This window comes from Mesoplodon densirostris, chromosome 5 (genome assembly GCF_025265405.1).
Source record: "Mesoplodon densirostris isolate mMesDen1 chromosome 5, mMesDen1 primary haplotype, whole genome shotgun sequence".
NCBI lineage: Eukaryota > Metazoa > Chordata > Mammalia > Artiodactyla > Ziphiidae > Mesoplodon > Mesoplodon densirostris.
Genome location: NC_082665.1, coordinates 2,252,818 through 2,277,462, shown reverse-complemented (window position 1 = coordinate 2,277,462; position 24,645 = coordinate 2,252,818). Strand labels below are relative to the sequence as shown.

General features: G+C 53.6%; 1 protein-coding gene across 1 annotated transcript in view; it reads left to right on the top strand.

The window, feature by feature from the left end:
* The window catches only part of AGPAT3 (1-acylglycerol-3-phosphate O-acyltransferase 3), a 63,151-nt gene extending 38,773 nt beyond the window's left edge, over positions 1-24,378 (top strand). The window contains exons 2-9 of the mRNA XM_060099698.1: positions 1,979-2,205; positions 11,124-11,293; positions 11,884-12,045; positions 12,955-13,108; positions 13,587-13,689; positions 18,181-18,256; positions 23,035-23,233; positions 23,868-24,378. Coding sequence (XP_059955681.1) covers positions 2,028-2,205; positions 11,124-11,293; positions 11,884-12,045; positions 12,955-13,108; positions 13,587-13,689; positions 18,181-18,256; positions 23,035-23,233; positions 23,868-23,956 — 1,131 coding nt within the window. The 5' untranslated portion in view covers positions 1,979-2,027 and the 3' untranslated portion in view covers positions 23,957-24,378. The remainder of the gene's footprint in view (positions 1-1,978; positions 2,206-11,123; positions 11,294-11,883; positions 12,046-12,954; positions 13,109-13,586; positions 13,690-18,180; positions 18,257-23,034; positions 23,234-23,867) is intronic.
* Positions 24,379-24,645: the final 267 nt, after the last annotated feature.

The window sequence follows — 24,645 nt, the reverse complement described above, 5'->3', positions numbered from 1 at the left end:
GGCACTTGTTAAACAGATTCCCGAGTGAAGGCCTGTGTCCGCACAGAGGCTCGCTGGGGAAAGTGCGGGGCCAGAGGCTGCACACCTGCTGCCGTCGGCAGGTGAACAGGTGAGCGGACAGACTGGAGACCGCCCTGTCACCTGAGGCTGGACCGCAGCCAGGCAGGGCCCGTGGGCAGATCCCATGCGGTCCTCTTTATGTGAACCTCTAGCAAAGGAAGATTGATCCAGTGTCAGAAAGCCCAGAGGGGCTGCCAGGGGCTGGGGGGCGCGTGGACTGGGGGGGTGATGGAGCTGCTTTGTCTTGAATGGGCAGCAGTCTGACAGGTGCCCTCACACTGCGCATATGTGAGTGATACCTCTGTGAAACTGATTCTCCAGCAGGTCTGGCACGGACCTGGGGAACCTGCTTTTAACAGCATCACAGCTGATGGGCCAATCTTTGAGCTGGCTTTTGGGGACCCTGGTTATTGTGGCCCACATGGTTATTGTGCCTGACCCAGGATGGCAGGGTGGGGAACAGCCTGGTCTCCTGGGGCCAGGGGTGCAGGGAGCCTGCCGGGTGGCAGGTGCGGGTCCAGATGCTGAGTGGCAGCGTCAAGTCTGGTCAAAGCCGTTATCTCTGGTCCCAGAAGGCAGCTGGCCTCAGGCCTGGCCTCGCTGATGTGTGAGTCTGTGCGTTACAGAGGGGTCCCCCGCCCACGGGGGCACAGACGCGGGTCTGCCTGCTGGGACTGGAGTCCGGCCCTCCTGCTTTGCGCTGCGTGGCCCTGAACAAGTCACAAAGCCTCTGCGCTTCCTTTGCTCTCCCGTCACGTAGGGGCAGTGACGGCGTCCCCCGGGGTTCGTGCGAGTTTAGGTGACGGTGGCAGGAAGTGTGTGCAGCGCCGCACGTGCGTCCTCTCGGGGCCTCTCGGGGTCAAAGCTTTGGACACGAAGGCAGGGGGCTGGGGCCTCTCGGGGGCTGCGGGCATCAGAAGGCCTGCCCGGGCCTGGGGGGCCAGCTCCCCTGGGGACTCCCACACCTGGCGCCAGGCCTTGGCTCCTTCCCTGTCCTCCCGAGCATCCTCCCCACGTGGCTGCTGGCAGCCACTCGGGGGCCAAGGGCGGACGGAGGGCATCCTTTGGAGTCACGTGGCCTCATGTCTGGCACAGCAGCCAGGCCCTTGTGCCCCAGTGTGCCCAGTGGGGCCACCCTGGAGGCCCCTGGAGCCCACTCCACCCGCATCCCAGAGAGCACGGGGCACGTCTCTGGAGGACCCAGCCGCAGTCGAGGCAGGCAGCCACCAGGCTGTGACGTGGCCGGCTCTGAAAGTGCCAGGGCTCCGTCACAGCCGTCTGCTTGTTTCTGTCCACACGAGATTCCAGGGCAGCTCGCGGAGCAGTACAGCCATGAAATGCGAGCCTCTGGCTTCATCTTTGAAACCAAGAAACCAGTGTTGAAGGGAAGCGGGAGAAGCTGGCTGAGTCCCGGGGGGTCACCGCTTCTGCGTTAGAAACCAAAACAAAAGCCTTTCAGCTAAAAAAGGGTACAGCAGCTTGGGAGTTAAAAGACAGTAGTTGAAATGTTTTTATAGAGATTGAGTGTGCAGTTTTGATCTTTTAAGTAAGATGCTAAAAAAAGAAAAGAAAAATTACCCATCATGCCTTTACCTAGAGATACTCACTATTAATATTTGTGTGCATTTCTTCTAGTCTTGTCTTTCTTCCTTTCTTTTATGCATGTGTGTATACGTTGTGTGGTGTGTATGTAATGTGTGTGTGTGTATGTTGTGGGTGATGCCTGTGTGCATGATGTATCAGCTCCCCGTCCACCCCGTACGTACGTAGCTCTCGGGAGGCAAGGTCCTGAGGACGCCGTGGTGGGTAGCTGCAGATCTGCGTTCTGGCGTGAGCACTGTGGACCCCTCCTCCGCCCGCAGCCCCTCACCCCTGGGGTCCCTGGCGCCCCACGTGACTGCCTGCCCCGTCTTTGCAGGACGGCCGTTCTCAGTGAAGGGCCCTGCACTCGCTACTGAGCTGTGGCCATGGGCCTGCTTGCCTTCCTGAAGACCCAGTTCGTCGTGCACCTCCTCATCGGCTTCGTCTTCGTGGTGAGCGGGCTGATCATCAACTCCATCCAGCTCTGCACACTAGTCCTCTGGCCCGTGAACAAGCAGCTGTACCGCCGGCTGAACTGCCGCCTTGCATACTCGCTCTGGAGCCGTGAGTAACACCCGCATGTGCACGGCGGGGATCGGGGGGCCACGGGCCGTCGGGACAGTGACCTTTCTGCTGGATGATCCCAGACAAACCAGTGCGGGGCCCCTGGGGGTGAACGCCTGTGGTGGTGAGACAGGACGCAGTGGGCTGGCTCTTGCTCCCCCGGTAGGAACTGGGGGCTGCTCCTGGCCAGTAGATGTGGGGGGGGGGGCGGGGTTTGGCCCGAGCTCTTCACTGGGCTGAACCACGTGACGTCCCAACCCCTGAGCCTCTGGACCCACAGAGGTGGCAGTTCCACGTGGTCTCACACGGTACTCTGGATATTTGAAAACGAGCAATGATAAAGTCAATTCACCATGACCAAGCCCTAATAGCTGCCGCCGATACGTGGCCAGTCTTGGGTCACCAGACCCCCAGTCACCCTAGCACCAGAGTACAGTGAAGCTACCCTCGGGGGGGCCTGTCATCACGTGTAAATGTTGCAGTATCTCTCTGCGAAAGGCAAGGACTCTCACCCGTCTCTTAATTAAATGTATGTGTTTAGGCATGTACAGGTGTTACCGATAACACCCTTGTGATATGTGTGCATTTGTACGAACAGAATCTGTCTTCACCCATCAGTTGGACAGAGACTTAGAAGCTGCTGACGGGGGGCGTGGGGGGCCGCTCACCCTGCAGGTTGGGGTCACGGGGCACATCTTTGGACGGCAGTTTGCCGGTAGCGATGGACAACTTAAACGGTTCTATTTTTTGACCTAAATAGTCCACCAAGTAAGAATGTAACCTAGAAAGATATCTGCAACAGTACATATGTGTGCAGATATCCTCATGTTACCACTTTTATAGTAACACAAGACTAATATAAAAATGAGCAGCCTAAATGCCCATTAATGGAAGCTACCTGTGGTGAGTCCACTGGGTGGAATCCCACACAGCCACTGAGAACGACAGGGAGAATCCCTCTGTCCTGATAGAGAACCAAGTTCAAGATACATTTTGAAGTGAAAACGGAAGCTATAAAACAAAGCACAGAGGGTGCTTTGCATTTATTTACTTTTAAAAGACACGTGTGTGACGTGTCTGCACTTGTGTGTGGCCACCCCTGCTTAGAGAAAGCTGAAGGGTGAACAGAAAACGTAACTACCCCCGGAGTGAAGGAAGGCGGGGACTCTTATGTTTATTTCATACTGTGTGCTGTTTACACTTCTTAGCATAAGAACACGTTTCTTTTACAATGAAGAGAAAATAATACACGTTACTTCCTATGGGAAGTGGTGAGTCTGTGTGCCTGTCCCTGTGACCCCTCCCAGTGCAGGAGCAGGAAGACGGCAGCGCTGCCATGGGAGTGTCCACTCCCAGGTGTGTGCAACCCCCCCCCCCGCAAGGCGCAGCAGCCCCACCTGTGCTTCCAGCCATAAATAGTCTAAATTGCAATAAATAAATAGCATAAACTGCAATAGTTTCCGTTCCCAGGTGGTTTTTTCCTAAATAAAAGGCCACCTTTGTGTGTGTGTGAGAAGGAGAATTAGAAATCCTATCATATAGGACATACAGGTGAGTTATTTACGAGCATCACCGTGGGAGATGAGTACATACCTAAAGGGCAAATGCCAACTAGATGAAAATCATAGACTCCACCTCCGGCAGTATTCTGAAGTTAAAACACTACAAAACAGCCAAACTCTGGATAAAGCCAGCTTTTTAATGCACTGCTGTGTTCATAGTAAGTAAAGGAAATCCCTCAGCCTCTCGCCCCCGCCCCTTCACAGAAGAGGGCACTAAGATGGGGTGTCAGCACTGCTTACCAGGGGCCCTCGCCGTAGCAGCTGCAGGAGAGGGGCTGAGTCTAAACCAGGATCCTGAGGATTCGCTGAAGTGAGCAGGTTAGCAGTGCCCATGGGGTCAGCAGAGGCAAATGGAAATGTGCTCTCAGGGGAGTGTCTCTGATTCAGGCCTGAAGAATCACACAGATTGAGACAAATCATATATGAGCTCAGAGTCAAAGAACAACAAACACAAAACAACAGATTTAGACAAAAGACTACCCAAGGTCACCAGATTGGAAAAAAAAAAAAAAAAAAAACAGAACTTCTATGAATAAAAATTGTAATTATAATATTTTTTAAAAGTAAAAGCTTAGGGCTTCCCTGGTGGCGCAGTGGTTGGGAGTCCGCCTGCCAATGCGGGGGACACGGGTTTGTGCCCTGGTCTGAGAGGATCCCGCGTGCCGCGGAGCAGCTGGGCCCGTGGGCCACGGCCGCTGAGCCTGCGCATCCGGAGCCTGTGCTCCGCAGCGGGAAGGGCCACAGCAGTGAGAGGCCCGCGTACCGCAAAAAAAAAAAAAAAAAAAGTAAAAGCTTAGTGAATGAATGTTACATCAGATTAGATACAGCTAATGAGAGAGTGAGTGAACTGGACATTACTATGAAGAAATCATCCTGATTGCAGTAGAAAGACAAGATGAAAAATATAAAATAGGAGTTAAAAGATGTAAGGGGAGAGTGAAAGTCTATGAAACAGGTCTTGGGCTCCTGCACCTGAGGAAAGAGGAAGCAGAAGCACCATTGGAGGAAATGATGGCTGAGAATTTTCCCGAACGGATGAAAAGCAAGATTCTGTAGCTCTAGGAAGCAAATGTATACGAAGCAGGGTATATAAGCAGAAGTTCACACTTAGACCCGTCACAGAGAAATCACAAGCCACCAGAGACAAAAAGAAGATCTTAAAAACGCCCAGAAGGGGCTTCCCTGGTGGCGCAGTGGTTGAGAGTCCGCTTGCTGATGCAGGAGAAGATCCCACGTGACGCGGAGCGGCTGGGCCCGTGAGCCATGGCCACTGAGCCTGCGCGTCCAGAGCCTGTGCTCCGCAACGGGAGAGACCACAGCGGTGAGAGGCCCACATACCACACACACACACAAAAAAAACGCCCAGAAAAGAAATCTAGAACACCTACAAAGATTGACAGACTCCCAGCTGACTCGGCAGAACGTATGTAACCAGAGCCAGAGGCAGTGGGCTGTCTCCAGCCTCGGCCTAGAACTCTACATCCAACAAAGTGACCTTTCAGGAATGAGAATGAGATAAAACAGCCTGAGGGGAACAAAAAGTGAGTATATCGTCACCTGAAATTTTTTTTAAGAATATTCTTCAGTAAGAACAAAAGCCATCAAAAAAAGTAGGGTCTGAGTTACCAGAAAGACGGGTGGACTGAGAAATTGGTAAGCAGGTAGATCTAAACAGTCCTATAAAATAATAACGATGCCCCAACCTGCGTGGCTGAGAGCAGACAGGACCAGCGGCAGGCAGTCTGTCAGTCAGGAGTGGGGACAAAAGTTAGGGCTCCATCATTCCTGTATTTGTCAGGAAGGCAGCAGAGATCTTTCCTTAAGACTTTGTTAACTAAGTGTAGGGTGGAAAACAGAAATCAAACATAACTTCTAAACTATTTGAAAAAGATGGATTAAAAAAGCAAAGACAAATTCACCTTTTAAGGCAAGAAAGTATAAAAAAGCATAAAAATAAGAAAACTCAAGGTAGGAGTTAAGATTTATGTAAAATCCCCCAATATTTGGAAGGAACACAGGTGCCCACTGAACCCACATGCTGTGAGAGTTTCCCCCAGGACCCGGTGAATTTGGGGAGCTTCTCCACTTGTTTGTTTCTTAAATACACAAGCAGGAGTCCTTCCCGGATTTGAGCTGGTGAAACCTTTCCCCGATTCCGTGGGCATGTGGGGTGAGCGAGAGTCACACAAATGTGTAGACCAGCGGTCCCCAACCTTTTTGGCACCAGAGACCAGTTTCGTGGATGACAGTTTTTCCGCGGACGGAGGGCGGTAATGCAAGCGATGGGGTTCGCTAGCGGGCCAGCCGCTCACCTCCTGCTGTGTGGCCTGGGTCCTAACAGGCCGAGGACCGGTACCAGTTTGCGGCCCAGGGGTTGGGGACCCCTGGTGTAGACGACCCTGAACCACTGCTTTATTTTCAACTCTGTGAGCATCCCTATGTTCATTCTGTGATGCCAGGTGTCTTTTGCTGTCCCCCCGAGCCCAGGGTGACTCTGTCATCCTCAGGCCCGAAGAGCCTTTGTGCTGTGTGAAGGACACAGATGTGGAACCAGACAGCCTGGCTGGGGCCCTGGCTCCCTGCTGACCTCAGCCAAGGCTCTGACCCTTCTCGGCTGTGAAATAGAGACGGTGCCTCTCAGCTGGACCATCAAGATTAAATTGGCGCCTAGAGTGTGCGTACAACACTGCTCAGTAAACGATCACTATTAGTAGGCAGGTTTGAATTTTTCAAACAATCATTCGTCGGAACGTGCAGAGCACGGCTTGCTCATGTGTGTGAGGGCAAGCACATGTGTGAAGGAAGGAAATCACAAAACGATTCCTCATTCAAAGTATTCTCCAAATCGACCGCGAGCACAGTCACGGCGTCAGCCCTGGCCGCGTGTGTAGCGATGTACGATCTACAATCTATGATCTACGAGAGACCGATGTGACTGGAAATGGGCTGAGCGGCCCACCAGGCCGTGCTGGCAGCTGGTGGAACAGAGCTGCCTTGACACGCCGCCTTCCTGCAGGCAACCCTCTGCTGGGCCCACTCTCCGGATGGGGGGTAGGATGCCTGCAGGGGCTGCCTGTGTTGTCTTCAGTTCATTCCTGCTCACCAGCCCCACCTGGGCCAGACCTCGCGCGCTGGACCAGAAATGCCCAGGTCCCAAGTGCTGCCAGGGGAGGGTGTGCGGCCAGGGGAAGGCACCCGGTGCGCACTTTCTCCTCTGCATCCTGGCTGCTGGCCGGAGCTCCCGCCCACAGAAGCCTGCCATGTAGCGAGGAGGCCGTGTACCCGTGCAGGCCGCCCAGGGATGAGGGCACAGTCCCATGCAGTGGTCCTCACATGCCTGGACGGTGCCGCAGGGTCGCAGCTCTGAGCCGGTGCTGTGGTGTCCAGCAGCGTGATTCGCAGCTCATCCTGGGAGGCGGCCTTGGAAACAAGGGGCCTTTAGATGCGGCGTCAGTGCCCACGTGAGTGAGGCACGTGTTGTCAGGCCTAAGTGAAGAAATGACTTTGAAAGGTAGCTTTTTTAGAAAATTCCGTGTCTGGGGGGTCTTAGGCTCGCACCCCTACTCGCTTCGTCCAGGGCTTCCTCCATCACACACGGGGACGGCCGGGAGAGCCGGGTTCTCTGGGGTCCTGAGAACCCCCCGCAGGCTCTGCATCCTCCCCAGAGGGCAGCTGAGGTCCCTGCTCCTTGGACGAGGGGCCCGCGGGTCGGAGCAGCTCATCCAGGCCGTCACCCTCCCTGCCGGGTGATTTTTACGTCAGTGGGTTGAGGCGGTATTGATTCCTCTCAGACTTGTGGTGAGAAAGCATCGCAGGATTTCCCCATCAAAGAGTCGGCCACACCGCAGTGTTCACTGCAGCATCGTTCACAATAGCCAGGATGTGGAAACAACGTCAGTGTCCATCAGCGGACGAACGGATGGGCAAAATGTGGTCCATACGTACAAGAGAATATTACTCAGCCTTTAGAAAGGAAATCCTGCTGTATGTGACAACATGGGTGAACTTGGAGGACAAGACGTGGAGGAGCCAGTCACAGAAGGACAGACTGCACTTGTCCTTCTTGTATGAGGGGCCTGACGTAATCGAGCTCAAGGAAGCAGAGGAGAGAACGGGGGCTGCCGGGGGCTGGGGGAGGGGAAGGGGTGAGCGCTGTCAGATGGGTGTGCAGCGTCAGTTACGCACAGTGAGTAAGTTCTAGAGCCCCACAGTTACCAGTACTGTACTGTCCACTCAGAATCTGTGAGGAGGGTAGGCCTCGAGTTAAATGTCCTCACTACAGGCTTCCCTGGTGGTGCAGTGGTTAGCAATCCGCCTGCCAACGCAGGGGACATGGGTTCGAACCCTGGTCCGGGAAGATCCCACATGCCTCGGAGCAACTAAGCCCGTGAGTCACAACTACTGGGCCTGTGCTCTAGAGCCCGCGAGCCACAACTACTGAGCCCGTGAGCCACAACTACTGAAGCCCGTGCGCCTAGAGCCCGTGCTCCACAACAAGAGAAGCCACAGCTCGCCTCAACTGGAGAAAGCCCGCGCGCAGCAACGAAGACCCAATGCAGCCAAAAATAAATAAATAAAATAAATGTCCTCACTACAATAATGAATAAACCCTTCCTTGTTCCCAAGCAAATTGCTTCAGAAGCAACGGTCTCAGCCACAGGCTCTTACTTGACCAGCTGACACATGGAGGTTTGCCCAGGCCTCCGTCATCGAGAAAGGAGCAGGAACAGGCCATCGCCAAGCTGCACGTGGGTCTGTCTCAAGCCTGGTCCCCACCGCCTGGGTGGGGTGTTCGGCAAGCCCCCAGCAGCTGCCTGTGCTTCCAGATGGACAGGTCAGCCTAACCTTGGGCCTCTTTATTTCTTTTTTCTTTTAATATTTATTTATCGGGCCGTGCCGGGTCTTAGGTGCGGCATGTGGGATCTAGTTCGCCGACCAGGGATCGAAGCTGGGCCCCCTGCATTGGGAGCGTGGAGTCTTAACCGCTGGAGCACCTGGAAAGTCCCTGTTTCCTTCTGCTTTGTGATTCTTAAACAGCTATCAGGGGGTGAAATTCACCCATTTAAAGCATGCAGTCCGGCGGTTTTAGTGTATTCATAGAGTCACGTGCCCATCAGCACAGTCTAATGGTAGAACATTTTCACCCCGTAAAGAAGTGGTCACCCCCCCCCAATTCTGACCCCTCCGCAGCCCCTGGCAGTCACTATTCTACCTCCTGTCTCGGTGGCTTTGCCTCTTATGCACGTTTCATGCAAATGGAGCCATGCAGTGTGTGGTCGTGTCTGACTCCTTTCACTCAGAGCTCAATGTTTCCAAGGTTCGTCCACACCGTAGTGCGTGTGAGGCCCACGTTCCCACGTCACTGAAAGACGTCACCCTGTATGGATATGCACTGTCTGTTCATGCATCAGTTGACGCACATTTGGGTTGTTTCCCCTTTGTGGCTTTGTGAATAACGCTGCCATGAACATCCGGGTTCAAGTTTTGGCACAGACACCCGTCCTCATTTCTCTTGGGCATCTACCTAATGGTGGAATCGCTGGGTCCTCTGGTTACTCTGTCTGGAACATAGTTTTCCAATGCGGCTGCACCTTTTACATCCCCACCAGTGGCGTCAGGGGTCCTAGGCACCCTGTCCTCACCAGCACTTGCTATTTATTGTCTGTCTGTTGGATGACAGCGTCCTGGTGGGTGTGACGTGGTTGCCTCGCCGTGGCTTTGGCCTGTGCTTTCCCGAGCACCTACTCGTGTGCTTGCTGGCCGTCTGTAAATCACCTTTGGAGAATGTCTGTTCAGGGCCTCTTGTCTTTCCATTCCTTGGGTCTTTATTCCTGCCTTGAATGCTGGCTGGAAGTCGCCAGGCTAACAGGTTCATCCCGGGGCGGGGGGGGGAGTTTGCCTCTGTTGACCTGGCCTGTGTCCCCTGAGAGCCCTCTCTGCTCCCTTGATGAAGCTTATGGCGAGCATGTCCTGGAGCTGACCTCTTTATGACCCCTCCTCTGACTGCCCCGAGGGTAGGAGGGACCGCAGTTTGTGGTTCAAGAGTGTTCAGGTGTTACCTTGAGAGTCGGCCTTCCGTCCAGTCCCCACCTTGTGGAGAAAAGGAAGTTGAGACGCCAGCACGTGGGGTGCAGCCGTGTGTCCCCCCACTTCCGCCTGGGCTGGTGGGGAAGGAGAAACTTAAGTGGAAGGAGAAACCAGGCCCCGTGCCGAGTCCCATCCAGTCCCCCAGAGCCCCATGAGGAATCCACTACTGTCTCCTGTCAACGGGGAAACCGAGGCCCAGGCAGTCAGGCTCACAGCCCACTGTCTAAACGCTGGGCTGTCCTGCCCCATCAGCCTTCCCTGGCCTCCCTCCCCAAGGGCCGGTCTCCGGAAAACCGATGGCTTGGTGTCCAGCAAACAAAGGACAGGCTGTCTGGTGGGCGTCCTGAGCCTGGGAGCCAGGCTTCCTGGTCTGAGGCCACCGTCCTCGGGCGCCTGGCCGTGGTGGGTGTGGTGTTGGCTGGCTGTGGGCCTGCAGGTTCCCCTTCCTGCTCTTCTGGGGACGGAATGCGTGCCGTCCCGTCAGTGCACAGCACCTGTGAGAACTGCAGTCGGACGTGACGCTAAAGGCATCCACCTGAACTCTGTAAAGAGTAACGTGGGTAAAAGTAGCAGTGCTTCACGTACATAAACTGAGGACCCCTGTGTAGCCCCATGAGCACCCTAGTTTATTTGTCTATTTCTGTGTTTTTAAGCTTCCTCTGAAACTTTCCACAGAGCCCCGGGCTCAGTGTGTTGGGCTGAGATTGGAACTCCACCACTTTTTATCTGTGCTTTGGGAATAACAATAGCACTAACTCAAGTCGCCTGAGACGTAGATGACGTAACGTATGTAATTTACATAGCAGAGCACGTGGTATACTGTCGGTATTCAAAAACTTGTAGTTGTTGATAATAATAGCAATATAATGCTGATGGTGTATTCTCTTAATAAGCGAATGCTTTGCTCACCATGCCATCCCATGGGATATTTGATTTTTAAGAAAAGCGAAGAAAAAATATCTTAAATTAAGCCCTTTAGATATGTTGGTCAGAAACACATCCACCTAAAATGGGTTCCCTCCTCCATCTCTTCTGCTTTCATCTGACTTCTCCCCTGACTTCTGCTTAGAGAAGCGCAATTAGAATTTTAGAAAACTTAATTTTAAACATAAACATAAACCATCAAAACTCATTTCTAGCCGAAAATCCCAGTCGGGCTCATACCGTACAAGCCCTGCCCACGTCAGGGAGCAGGGAGCAGGGAGGGAGGGCCCGGCCCGGAGTGCGGTGGTCTGCACCTCGCCGACGTCCCTGCCTGTGTGTCCTCAGAGCTGGTCATGCTTCTGGAGTGGTGGTCGTGCACGGAGTGCACCCTGTTCACCGACCAGGCCACAGTGGACCACTTCGGGAAGGAGCATGTGGTCATCATCCTCAACCACAACTTCGAAATCGACTTCCTCTGTGGGTGGACCATGTGTGAGCGCTTTGGCGTGCTGGGGGTGAGCGATGCGGGGATCCCGGGAGGGAGCGGGGTGTGAGACGCGGGGGTCTCAGGAGGGTGGGGCAAGTGACATGGGGTCCCAGGGAGGTGCTGGCATGGCTCCCTGGGGTCTGGCCTTCCCTCTGGTTTAGCCCCTGGTCCCTCCAAGCTAGGAGTCCAAGCATGGCTGGGCGCAGGGCACCTGGGACTGCAGGCTGCCCCCAGCTGCCCCAGGGCTTGCTCATGAGACCAGGTGTTACTGCGTTTCCTCTCAAATCCTTCCTCCCCCGGTTAGCTCAGCCGCCTCAGATGAGACAGGATGAGGGGTCCCCTGCGGTGGAAGCGCAGTGCATGGTGGCCCTGGCATCTTCCTCAGGGAGCCCTGGGCCTGGTGGCCGGCACAACCTCTATGTCCTTGGCTCCCGTCCTGCCCGCCTGCCCGCAGTTTCCCCGTCTGGTGGCGCCTGCACTCTGGGTCTGTGCTTATCTATAGCGTCACACTCAGAGGCAGGGTCTCCCGAGGACAGCCAGTCCTGGGGGCGGCCTGCGGGGGCGTGCCCTCGGAGACCTTGCGGTCCTGATGCGCCAGCTGCTCTGCCCTCCCCGCAGAGTTCCAAAGTCCTGGCTAAAAGGGAGCTGCTTTACGTGCCCCTCATCGGCTGGACGTGGTACTTCCTGGAGATCGTGTTCTGCAAACGGAAATGGGAGGAAGACCGGGATGCCGTCATCAAAGGGCTGAGGCGCCTGGCTGGCTACCCCGAATACGTGTGGGTGAGTGAGGGGTGGAGCCGCACGGACTGTGCAGTCTTGAGTCTCAGGGGCGCAGCCTGAGTTCTTAGTGGTGAGCCGGCAAGAGCCTCCGAGCACCAGGGAAGCTGTCTGAGGAGGGCCGGGGCCCCGCCCCTCTGAGCCTGCAGGCTCGGGAACCCCTCCTGGGCCACCTGCTTCCACCTGCCCCAGGTGGGACCCGCCACGCCAGGGGCACCGCCGCCCCTCACACCCGGCCCCACTCAGAGGAGAGCCTGCTCGGCTGAGCCGGGGCTCCCTGGAGACATTAGCGGGCCGTCTGCCCAGCAGCACCCAGGCTGTTCTGCCGAGTCAGGGCTCAGGACAAGATCTCGTGAGCTATAGTTCTGTGGGTCGACGTGGACTTCAGTTGCTAGAAGGTTTGTGCTGCACTTAAAACAGCCACCCTTCAAGGGCAGGACAGGGCTCTGGTGGTCCTTTCTGAGCCCCTGGATGGAGTTTGATGGACAGCCATCTGAAACCATCAGTATCCATCGGTTTGCATATCAGTTCCGGTCTCTGATGGCAGTTCTTTGAGAACTGGCTACTTACTTATTTGGTGTTTGTAACTCATCAAGGCAAAGGGATAGAAGACTTTGTTTTCCACTCGCCATCGGAAGGCTGCTGCCTAGGGATACCTTGTCTCACTCTCTCCGGGAAGTGTCTTTTCATTCCCTGAGAATAGGTGCAGGGCTGTCGCTGTCTGTGAAGGAGTTGTGTGCGGAGTGTGATTGCGGCATCTCTGGTCATGCCCCGCTCTGGTCGCTGGGGGGCGTCATTTCCACAAGACTTTGCCGCCAGGCGGGGGCACGTACACGGGCGATGAGGAACCTGTCGGGCTCCAGTCCCGGTCGCCAGCACCGCACTGACCTCCGTCCCCTGTCTGTGTCTTAGTTTCTCCTGTACTGTGAGGGCACGCGCTTCACCGAAAAGAAGCACCGGGTCAGCATGGAGGTGGCCGCCTCCAAGGGGCTGCCCGTCCTCAAGTACCACCTGCTGCCTCGGACCAAGGGCTTCACCACCGCGGTCCAGTGCCTCCGTGGGACAGGTAAGAGCCACCCTGGGACTAAGAGCTGGAACTGTCTCCAGCCTGGGCTCCGAGCAAAGCAAGACGTGAAATCAGTGATTTGCCAAAAACCAGATCAGTGAGTTCCGTGTAAAATACAGGATGCCGGTGGCGTTAAAGGGAGAACTGAGTACTCGGATTTACACGTTGTAAGATTCTCGTATCATTTTTTGAGGTGATAAAATACTAGTTAATGGGAAACAACTAAAATGATAATTAAAAGGTATATAACTGAAAACCTTATAAAGGAAAAAAATATATATCCAGTTAATCCAAAAGGAAGGCAAGATGAAAGGGGCAAAGAACAGGATGGATAGGAAAAGTAGCTTTAAACACAAACGTGCCGGTAAGTACAGTAGATGTGAATCAACTAAAAGGAGCCATCCAGGTCAGGAGCCGCGGCGCGCCCTGCTGCAGGGTGTCAGCTGGCACCTGGCACCCTCTGCCCCTCTCCCTGCAGTCGCAGCTGTCTACGACGTCACACTGAACTTCCGAGGAAACAAGAACCCGTCTCTGCTGGGGATCCTCTACGGGAAGAAGTACGAGGCGGACATGTGTGTGAGGTGAGCAGACAGGGGCCCACAGGGGCGGGGCCGTCAGGTGGGTGGGACTGGGGCCGGCTCCTCCCACCTCCTGGCTGCCTCCCGGCGGCCCCCACGTGGAGGTGGCCGGCATTCCACCCTCCAGGGCGGGCACACGGTGGGGACAGTACAGAGCAAAGGAGTGGGTGCGACTTACAGGAGGAATGTTCCAGAAGCTCCAAGGGAGGCGTGACCCCTCCCACCGGGGGGAGCGAGGCTTTTTGGAGGAGGCTTCTGAGCTAAACCTTGGACAGCAAGTAGGACTTGCATAGACAGGAGAAGGACAAGCTGTCCCCGTCTGAATGGGACGCACATGTGTCCCCCTTTTCATGGTGGACAGCCACGCAGACCACCTGGGAGAGGAGGTGGGGTCAGGGCCGCGTGCTGGGCTTCGGGCTCCTGGCTGCCTGGTCTGAGCTGGGAGGTTCCACCCAGCCAGCCTCCACCCCATTGGCTCAGAGGCAGCCCCGCCCGAACTGGTGAACGCAGGGCAGCTCTGGATGGCCGCCTTGGGACACCCGAGGATCCCCCAGAAGCGAAACTCAGCCCGAGGAGGGGCCCCATATAGCCCTTAAAATGTTCCCAGGTTATCAGAAACTATTCCTGTTGGTCTGTGCAGTGAGCATTTATTGCGTGTCTGCTGTATGCACAGGAAGAGGGTAGAGGGATCAGAGAGAAGGGAGCTTCTGAAAGGATTCCCTGCTGCAGTGGCAGAAACGTGCTCGGTGGGCGGGGGAGCTCCCAGGGCCCATCCCAAGCCCTTCCCTGGGGCCGCGATGCAGAAACGTGCTCGGCGGGCGGGGGTCCAGGCGCCACTCTGGGAGCAGAGGAAGGGAAACGACAAAGTGACCGTCTTTTTCTCCAGTTTGTTGGGCCATAATGGGAGAGGCCACCTGCACCCGGTCCTCCCACCTCTGCAGAAGCCCTTGCGGCTGGCTCCGCTCCCTCCCCGCCCCCCCCATGGTGCTGACCTTTCACCCCGGATAGAAACCGGCCTCTCTCTGAGCTGATCAGTGCAGGGTCTCCCTCCCACGGAACCTTACGGCCTGACGCTGCACTGCTTATGCAGTGACTTTTTGCTGGCACTGGTGGCTTTTGGCCTAGAGGGGCAGGGATCTCAGGGTCAGAGGGGAACAGAATGCCTTTTGGGTTCCATCCCGAGTGACTCGTGGTCTTGGTGAAATGTCCAGACGTCCAGGGCCACTGGCAGAGCCTGAGGCTCCACTGGGAGAGCGGGCTCCATGTCTGTAACCCAAGATCAAGGTCAGGGACTAGGGCTGTGACCGGAGGTCGCTGTGTCTCTCCGCCACGCCACCCTCTGATGCTCCATGTTCTTCTGCCTCGTGAAGAGAACAGAATCCACCCAAAAGTCTTTTTACCTTAAGGCACAACCTGGGGGCTGCTCTCTTCATTAAGTGGTGTTCTGACCTGATTCCGGCTCCAGGCAGACCTTCCAGGTCCATGTGTTGTCTGGATCATCCTGTTTGAACTCACCAGTCTCCTGTTTCACTCACATGTGCCCAGAAAGGCAGGACGTTCCTGTGTGTATAAACCACTTAGCCCCATCTCTGTGTCAGCCCCATGTCGGCCACTGACCACCACTGACTTGGTGTCCATCCTGGTCAGTCTGACCCAAGGAGGCTCTGACCGGCCCTCTTCTTGAGGGCTTGAGCCAGGACAAGTTAAAAAAAAATACCACTCAGTTCTCCTGCCCCAGTGTAGGAAGTTTCCAGGAATAATTTAGTGAAGATAAACAGGAAGCTGGGTGGCTTTTTCCCTCTGACATTCACAGAGGACTAGCTCAAAGTCGCTGTAAGGTCTCTTATTCCATCCCGGGATCAAGGGAGAGCCCAGGACCCTTACCCTTAGCTCTCTAGAACCCCTGGCCGGGGGCTGACCACTGGTGGCCAACAGGGGCCCTGGATGGTCCCGGTCATCTTCACGGGAGCCCTCAGAGGCAGATGGTGCTCTTGTCCCTGGGTAGGAGGGCTCTGGCAGCCTTGGCCGCCCGGGATCAGAGCTGGTAGTGGCAGAGCTGGGGGAGCCCGCCTGGTCCAGCTGCAGGCCGATGCTCACACCACCCTCCAGGCTATACCGCCCCTCCACGTGGGCGCTCAGCTCCAGCTGGAGAGGAGTGGTGCTTTAATCTGCTCCTTTTCCCCTTTGTTGCAGAAAACGTGAGGCTATATTTCACCCAATCATATCTTAATAAATATATTCTTAGAATTTCTAAACGTTTTAACTTACTGTTTTGTATTACCAAACGGGTGTCTTGAGTAAAAGCAATATCCCAGTGGGTCCAAAACATGCCTGTAATCAAAGAAGACAAGGTTCCCGTGACCCAGTGGAGTTGTGCCTCATTTCCCCGGGGGCCTGAGACTGGGCATGGCCAGGGCCTTGGGGATGGTGGTTTGAGGCTCTCCTGTGTCCATGCTGGCAGTTGGGGCCAGCGTCCTCAAAGTGGAGTCAACTCCAGAGTTGTATTTATGTTTTATCTCATCATTTAAAATTCTTATTTTATATATTTTGTCCTGCATATAACAGACAGACAACAGAACCTGAATGTGGTCATGTGAAATCAGGGGAGAACGGTCACGTGAGTTTGACACTTTGGGCCGTCATCCCTCTGTGGACAGACCCCTTCCAACTTCCTTTCCTTCCTGACATAGCACCTGTGGCAAACCCTTCAAGCGCTACTTCTCACCGTGTACTCCTGGAGGTCCCCAGCACCTCTCGGGTCCACAGAGTTAAACCGTTTTGTTTAGTAGGAGGCTCTAAGTCTTCTTCTCTCCTCTGAGCGTACAGCGGAGTCTCCCAGAGGCTGCATGACATGTGGCCCAGCATCGCTTGGATGTCTGGTTGCGTGTGTGCTTGTAAAACTGGGAAGTTTTACAAGACGGATGGTAAAGATGGATCGGTATAACCCACAAAAACCAAAGTTCTCAACTTTTAGAGACAAGAAGGTAGGGCTTTGGGCTTTTTCGTGGCGCAGTGGTTAAGAATCCGCCCACCAATGCAGGGGACATGGGTTCGAGCCCTGGTCCGGGAAGATCCCACATGCAGCAGAGCAACTAAGCCCGTGCTCCACAACTACTGAGCCTGCGCTCTAGAGCCTGTGTGTCGCAACTACTGAACCTGCGCTCTAGAGCCTGTGCTCTAGAGCCCGCATGCCACAACTACTGAGCCCATGCACCACAACTACTGAGCCTGCATTCTAGAGCCTGGGGGCCACAACTACTGAGCCTGTGTGCCACAACTACTGAAGCCCACGGACCTAGAGCCCGTGCTCCACAACAAAAGAAGCCACCATAATGAGAAGCCTGTGCACCACAACTACGGAGCCTGCGTTCTAGAGCCCGCGAGCCACAACTACTGAGCCCGTGCACCACAACTACTGAGCCCGTGTGCCACAACTACTGAGCCTGCTCTCTAGAGCCCGCGTGCCACAACTACTGAGCCCGTGCACCACAACTACTGAGCCTGCACTCTAGAGCCTGCGTGCCACAACTACTGAAGCCCGCGTGCCTAGAGCCCCTGCTCCGCAACAAGAGAAGCCACCGCAATGAAAAGCACCACACCGAAGAGTAGCCCCCGCTCGCCGCAACTAGAGAAAACCCGTGCGCAGCAACGAAGACCCAACGCAGCCAAAAATAAATAAATAAAAATAAATTTATTTTAAAAACCAAAAAGGTTGAGATCCCTAAAAACATGGAGATTTGCCTCTGGCCGTGGACTTTTCTCCTGGCTCTGCTGTCACCCTGGGCCCTCTGAGGTGGGCAGCCAGCCCCCGGAATGATCACGGTCCCTTGTTAAGTTACTGTTGCTCACACGTGCGCTCAGCGGCCCCTCCTGGCGATCCAGAGGTACTACAGTTGCCGTAGAAAGCGGTCCTTGCCCTGCTTGTGTTACCGGGTAGACACCTCCCCTGGTGGGGCTGGTAATTCAGCTGGTGATAGGGCTTGTACAGAAGTCAGTGTCATCGTTGAAGCCAGCCGTCTGTTAATTGAGATTAAAGTTTCGAAATCTCTACTGCTTTTCATATTTGAAGCAAATGGATATCATTTGTGAAACACAAACTCTTCTTTGCCTCATAAAAGACACTCTCAGCCATGGTCACTCCCAAAGAACAAACTATTAAGAAAGACCAAAACTGCTTAATGAAGAGTCAGTTTTCCCAACGGAGCTGGGGGCGCAGTCTGCTCAGCTGACTGCTCCTGGGTGTCCCCGGGCAAGGCTTCCGCGCTCCCGGGCACATGAAGCACCTCCCGGCCCCTCCGTGGTTCCCTGCAGTCCCACCGGGCAGTGCCCGAGAAGTTACTCTGATGTGTGTGTGTGTTTAGAAATTGAAAGTCAGATTTGAATAGAAAAGGCAGGGCTGACAAGTAACCCTGATGCATAATGATTTATTTTTCCCCTTTTCAGTTTGATGTCATCTGGTAATTCACTTTGCTTTCAATCTTCTTAATAAAACAGGAGATTTCCTCTGGAAGAGATCCCGCTGGATGAAAAGGAAGCGGCTCAGTGGCTTCATAAGCTGTACCAGGAGAAGGTAAAGGCGCTCAGCTCTCCCCACACCCCCCCGGTTCTCGGGGTCTCACGAAGAGGTTTCAGAGGGGCAGCTAACGGGGCAGGCGGTAGCACAATGGCTTCCTCTGGGGACAGGAGTGCTGTCCACTCTCCAATTCTTCTTTCCAATCCTCTTCTTCGTCTTTCATTTTTCCTAACTTTTGAGGAATTAACAAACTAGAGAAAAGTGTAATGGATATCATAATGCTTGTATAGCCATTGGCAATAACATTTTATCACATTTGTTTCAATTTTTCATATAAAAGAAATTTGACCTATAACACGCATTATGTATGTGTATGTGTATATATATGATGTAATAGGTAAGGCACAATATAGCTGATGGGACAGGCTTCTTATGATGACCCCACCCGGTCCCTCCTCCATCCCCCAAGATGCCTCACCCCCGCCTTTATACTGTGTGTATAAAGTTTTGGGGGTTTTTTGTGTGTGTGGTACGTGGCCCTCTCACTGTTGTGGCCTCTCCCATTGCGGAGCACAGGCTCCGGATGTGCAGGCTCAGTGGCCATGGCTCACAGGCCTGGCAGCTCCACGGCATGTGGGATCTTCCCGGACCGGGGCACGAACCCTTGTCCCCTGCATCGGCAGGCGGACTCTCAACCACTGCGCCACCAGGGAAGCCCCTATAAAGTTTATTTTATACACACAAACAAACAGGACACTAGGTTATCATCTTCAGCAATAGGGGAGGCTTGGATAATCAGAAAATCCTTCTAGTATAAAACACATATCCTTTTAGATGCATTGACAAGTGCTGAAGAAAGTAAGGGAAATCTCTAGGGAGCAAAAGAGGAGGTGGGACTGAAATCCAGGTGGGAACGCTGTGAGCTGAAGCTCGAGAAGTTTGCTGGTCCACCCAACCTGAAGTCTTGAGTTTTAATGCCTACATGGAAGCAGAGAACAAAGATTTGACCTCACTCGGGGCTGGAAGTTGGAACTGAAGACCCTAATGAAGCTGGGACCCTCTGGGCGTTTTGCCCTCAAGTGGTTAAACTGGAAAATGTAACTGCCAGCATAGGAAGTGACTTTGAAGTTGCCTTTCCCCCTTGGTCTCTAAACGTCTCCCCGGTAATTCATAATCACAACGCTGTCCTCAAACAGGTGTGGGGATTGAAGTTATGCTAACAGCATAGCTCAAGAAGAACTGAGCCAAAATATCGCATAAAACGTGGTTCTAGGTGAATCTCTGTAGAGTCTCTGAGAAAAGCACATGTACAACTAGAAGAACATGACTCCAAACCTAAGCTGCCCGAGATTTCTTCAGAAAAGTTCTGCTGGAAATGCACTCGTCACCAACATCCATGGTGGGCAAGTACAACAGGCAAACAGAAACATTAAACCCTCCCGAGACTCCAGCTAATGGAACCACCAGGCAGACTTGCATCAGTATGTTTGAAATGACTAAGCAAAAAAGAAGGGATTGAAAACAAAAGAACAAGACCTATTAAAAAATGAGACAGATTTGAGAAAAACCAAGTAAAATGTATAGGCATGAGAAATCCACTAACTGACAGCAAAATCTTAGTTAACAGATTAGATACAGCTGAAGAGATCATTAGTAAGCTGGCAGGTTTTGAGGACATTACTCAGAATGCAGCACAGAGGCAGTGAAAATGTAGAAAGGAAGTTTAAAAGATCCAGAGGATAAACAGAGGTCCAGAATGTAACAATTAGGAAGTCCAGAGGAGAAGGTGGGAAGAATGGTGAAGAGCAGTTGTCAGAGATAAACCAGAAAACTTCTAGAACCGATGAACATGGGTTTCGCCAGCTTCAAGAAACCCAAGTCTGGGTTAGGATAGATAAAAAGAATGTATATAGGGCCTCCCTGGTGGCGCAAGTGGTTGAGAGTCCGCCTGCCGATGCAGGGGATACGGGTTCGTGCCCCGGTCTGGGAGGATCCCATATGCCGCGGAGCGGCTGGGCCCGTGAGCCATGGCCGCTGAGCCTGCGCGTCCGGAGCCTGTGCTCCGCAACGGGGGAGGCCACAACAGTGAGAGGCCCGCATACCGCAAAAAAAAAAAAAAAAAAAAAAAAAAAGAATGTATATAATGTACATATATGTGTGTACACATATGCACACATATACATTATACAAACATACACAAGATAGAGTAAACCCAGAGAGAGAACAAAGAAAATAAAAATAGCATCAATTATTTAAGCACAAAGCAAAGCTACAAAAGAGTGAATCTACTGCACCAAAAGCTTTTCTTTAAAAATATTAATAAAATAGAAAGCCTTGGGCGAGACTGACCAATTAAAAAAGAATGCCAGCAAAGGGCTTCCCTGGTGGCACAGTGGTTGAGAGTCCGCCTGCCGATGCAGGGGACACGGGTTCGTGTCCCTGTCTGGGAAGATCCCACATGCCGCGGAACGGCTGGGCCCGTGAGCCATGGCTGCTGGGACTGCACGTCCGGAGCCTGTGCTCCACAACAGGAGAGGCCACAACAGTGAGAGGCCCGCGTACCGCAAAAAAAAAAAAAAAAAAAAAGAGTGCCGGCATTAATGGGAATAAAAACGGTGACACAACCAAAGAGCAAGGAGTGGAAATAGTATGAGAGAATATGACAGCTTTATGCTCCTACATTTGAAAACTTGGATGAAATGTGTGATTTCCAAGAACAATAAAACTCTCCAGAAGAAAAAGAAACCTAAATAAAAAGGAATAGAGTGTGTGTGCATCACATAGTGGATGGGCAGAAAGACGCTGTATGCACGAGGCTGCACAAGAGAATGCATCTCTGGATCAGGGTCAAGTTTTAAAAGTTTGAAGGGACTTCCCTGGTGGTCCAGTGGTTAAGAATCCACCTTCCAATTCAGGGGACGTGGGTTCGATCCCTGGTCGGGGAACTAAGATCCCACATACTGCAGGGCAACTAAGCCCGTGTGCTACAACTACTGAGCCCACGGCGCTCCGGAGCACACGCGCCACAACTAGAGAGAAGCCTGCGCGCCGCAACGAAAGATCCCGCGTGTCACAGCTAAGACCCGACACAGCCAAATAAATAAATAAATAAATAAATATTTTTTTAAAAGTTTGAAGCTCTTACAAAGAGTGACATTTGCAAGCGACAGTATTTGTTTAGCAGGAAATGAGAACCCAGAAGTGCATTATTAGGAAATAGATACATTATGTATGTGTATTCATTTAACTGTGATTCACTTAAAATGAATGAACTGCACATTATCAATCTAAATGAATCTTGAGAAAGCAGGTGTAAAAAAAAGCAGATTGCAATAGGCGTATAGTGTGATGCTATTCACAGGAAATCACCAAGCGCAGGCGCAGTACTGTGCGTTATCGTAGAGGTACCCGAGCACAGGAGTGCAGATGTAAGCCCTTCCTGGGGATGGAGACCGCCAGCTGAAGTGCGATGACTCCTGGTGGGGATGGGACCACAGGCCTTGTCTTTATCTCTAAGGGTTACTTTCTAAAACAACCTGATGCAACTACAGCAAGTGACAGGTTTTGACATAACTGATTTATTTGGGTATTTTCTATTATTTGCTATGTTTTTCCATAATATTGAAACATATACATTTTTTATCGCTTTTCATGTCACTTATATTGTAATTTGCATCAGGGACCACACTGTGTGTCACGTTCTCCCATTCTGTTTTTAGTGACCATTGTTTGTTACATCTGTCAGCGTTGACATAGATTTAATTCACCCCTTTAGATGCTGTGCTCCAGCGTGTGTGTTTCCCATGTGATGACACCCCGTTTTGGCTGGTCGTCTTCCTACCTGTGAACATTTATGAACTATTTATGAACTTTCTGCTGTTCCCCGTGTGGCAGGGCATGTGTGGGAGCGTTTCTGCCAGATGTTAACGCCGTGACTGGTGGTAGGACGCTCTGGTCCCTTGTGAAATGTCTCTAAGTTGGTACCTGACCACAAGCTGGAAGAGGCTGCGAGGCTGGGTGTTTGTTAATCCCCCTGCCCTGTTTTTATGTAATACACAACACAGCTGTAGAAAGCTAAATGCAGAAAATAAAATAGAAAAACAATGAGGACAGGTGAGATTTACTCCCCCGGGTAATTAAGATCGAGTGGGTGTGCATCTTTCCAGACTCTGTCCTAGACAAATATATAGGCGTACATATTTTTACTTAAGTGGAATTATGTGGCACTTAACTTCTTTCAGAAAACAAACTATCGTGAGTGTATCTCCTTGTTAGCATGTGACGTGTCGGGGCTGCAGAGAAATCTATGTCAGCATCGCAGTTTCTCGGGCAGCTGGTGCTCGGTGTTTAGCGTGTGTCCCGTTTCCCTGTTGAGGATGCTCTCATGTCCTCACCCAGGCCTCTGTCGTCCCATCATTAGCCACCAGGACACGGAGGAAGGAGAGGTTAAATAGCTTTCTGTGGGTGACATAGCCAGCGGGGGGCGACGCCAGGCCGCTGGACTCCCAGCAGGTGGTGGCCGCCACCCTCGCCCTGGAGATGTCCCAGGAGACAGCGAGGGGCCGGCCGACACCGCAGTCCTGGGTGTTGAAGGTGCGTGTCGCACACCAGGCACCGGCTGATAATTTTCCTAGGAAAGTTGCCCTGTCGAAGGGTTTGTATTTTTCAAGCTTTTGGTACAGGCCACTGAGGTTCTCCACGAAGGTCATGCCAGCTTCATCTCCCACCCGCAGCCTGCATGATCCGTCCACTTTATTTATAGGTTGAGTCATTTTTCACTGTGGCGTTGTAACAACAGCACACGAAGAGGCCCCTTTTCTGGTTGACTGTTTCAGGATGCGCTGCAGGAGATGTATAACCAGAAGGGCGTGTTTCCGGGGGAGCAGTTCAAACCCGCCCGGCGGCCGTGGACACTCCTGAACTTCCTCTTCTGGGCCACACTTCTCCTGTCTCCTCTCTTCAGCTTTGTCTTAGGCGTCTTTGCCAGTGGATCTCCTCTCCTGATCCTGACGTTCCTGGGGTTTGTCGGGGCAGGTAATGAACGGGCATGATGGCGCGGCTTGAGGTTGGGAGTCTTCCGTGTGCCGGCCGCGGCGCCCAGGCCTGGAGATGGTCACCTGGGAGCCGGGATGCAACCTGAGCCTTGCCGGCCTCAGAGAGCTGCTCTGGCCACTGGGCCACAGGGCCGCGAAGACCATAGCCAGATTGCAGGGCCATCTGTCCAGAAAGCTGGCCGGCCATCCGCCCGCCTGGCATCTCGTTCTGAGAGCTGTGTGGGGAGGGCCTGGGCCACCGGTTTGCACTCGGGCAGTTAGGGGCGTGGGCTGGTGTGATGGGCTGAGGTTCCCAGGACGCTTTCGAGGCCCTGCAGCCCTGAGTGCACTGCTGGGCACCCGGTCTGTCGGGCACCTGGCTGGGCACTACGGCCCTCAGCCCTGGCTGAGAACTGCACCTCGCGGCGGGCACACACTCCCCTGGGCTGGTGGGGGAGCAAAGCCGGCCGCCGCCCGGGACAGGCTGAGCGGGCAGGGCAGGGAGGGGCGGAGGAGGGGAGGAGGCCGGCCTGCCCCGCCCGGGGAAGTCTGAGGCCGAAGGTCCGCCCGCCCCCGTGACGATTTTCCCAGCTTGCCAGCAATCGGTCTAACCTCACCTGTTTCCTATTTTAAAGCTTCCTTTGGAGTCCGCCGACTGATAGGAGTGACTGAAATAGAGAAAGGCTCCAGCTATGGAAACCAAGAATTTAAGAAAAAGGAATAATTAACGCCTGTGATTGAACACACATACACCTGACCGTGGTATCCAGTTAACTCAATTAAAAACAGAACAACACACACAGAGCGGGGGGTGGGGAAAAAAGACACTTAGAAACTATTTTTCTTATTAACTGGTGACTAATATTGACCAATAAAACTTGAGCCAAGAGCAAAGCAGTCGGAAGGCCCGCAGATGGAGACAGACGCCAGCCTCGCACCTGCGCGTCCGCTGCCGGCAGAGAGGCCCGGGGGACCCGCTCCCGGGACAACGGGTCTCACCCCTGCCGTCTCTCTAGAGCTCTGCCTGACAGAGGGAGCCTTTGGATGCTTTCTCTTCTCACACTTAGATCCAGTTTTTGGTTTTTATCCGTTATCTCGGGAATTTCCTCCTGCCCCTCGCCTCCTCCCCTGTTCTCCCTGCAAACTCTCTTCCCCCGTCCCCCCGGGGGACGGTGTGCGTGGGTCCCGGGGTCCCCAGAGCACCCGCTGGTCCCGACCTGCTGGCACCTCGATTCCAGGCGATGGGGGCGGGGCCTGGGGGCGTCCCCCTCGGCGATAAGCACACTGGGCGGGGCTGGCGGCGGGACACGCCCCCTGGTCGTTTCCGGAGCGTCCCCGCGCTGCCCACCTAAGCCTGCCTGACACACCTTAAATCGGTTTTAAAGCGAGCGGAGCCCGAGAACGCGGTGAGAT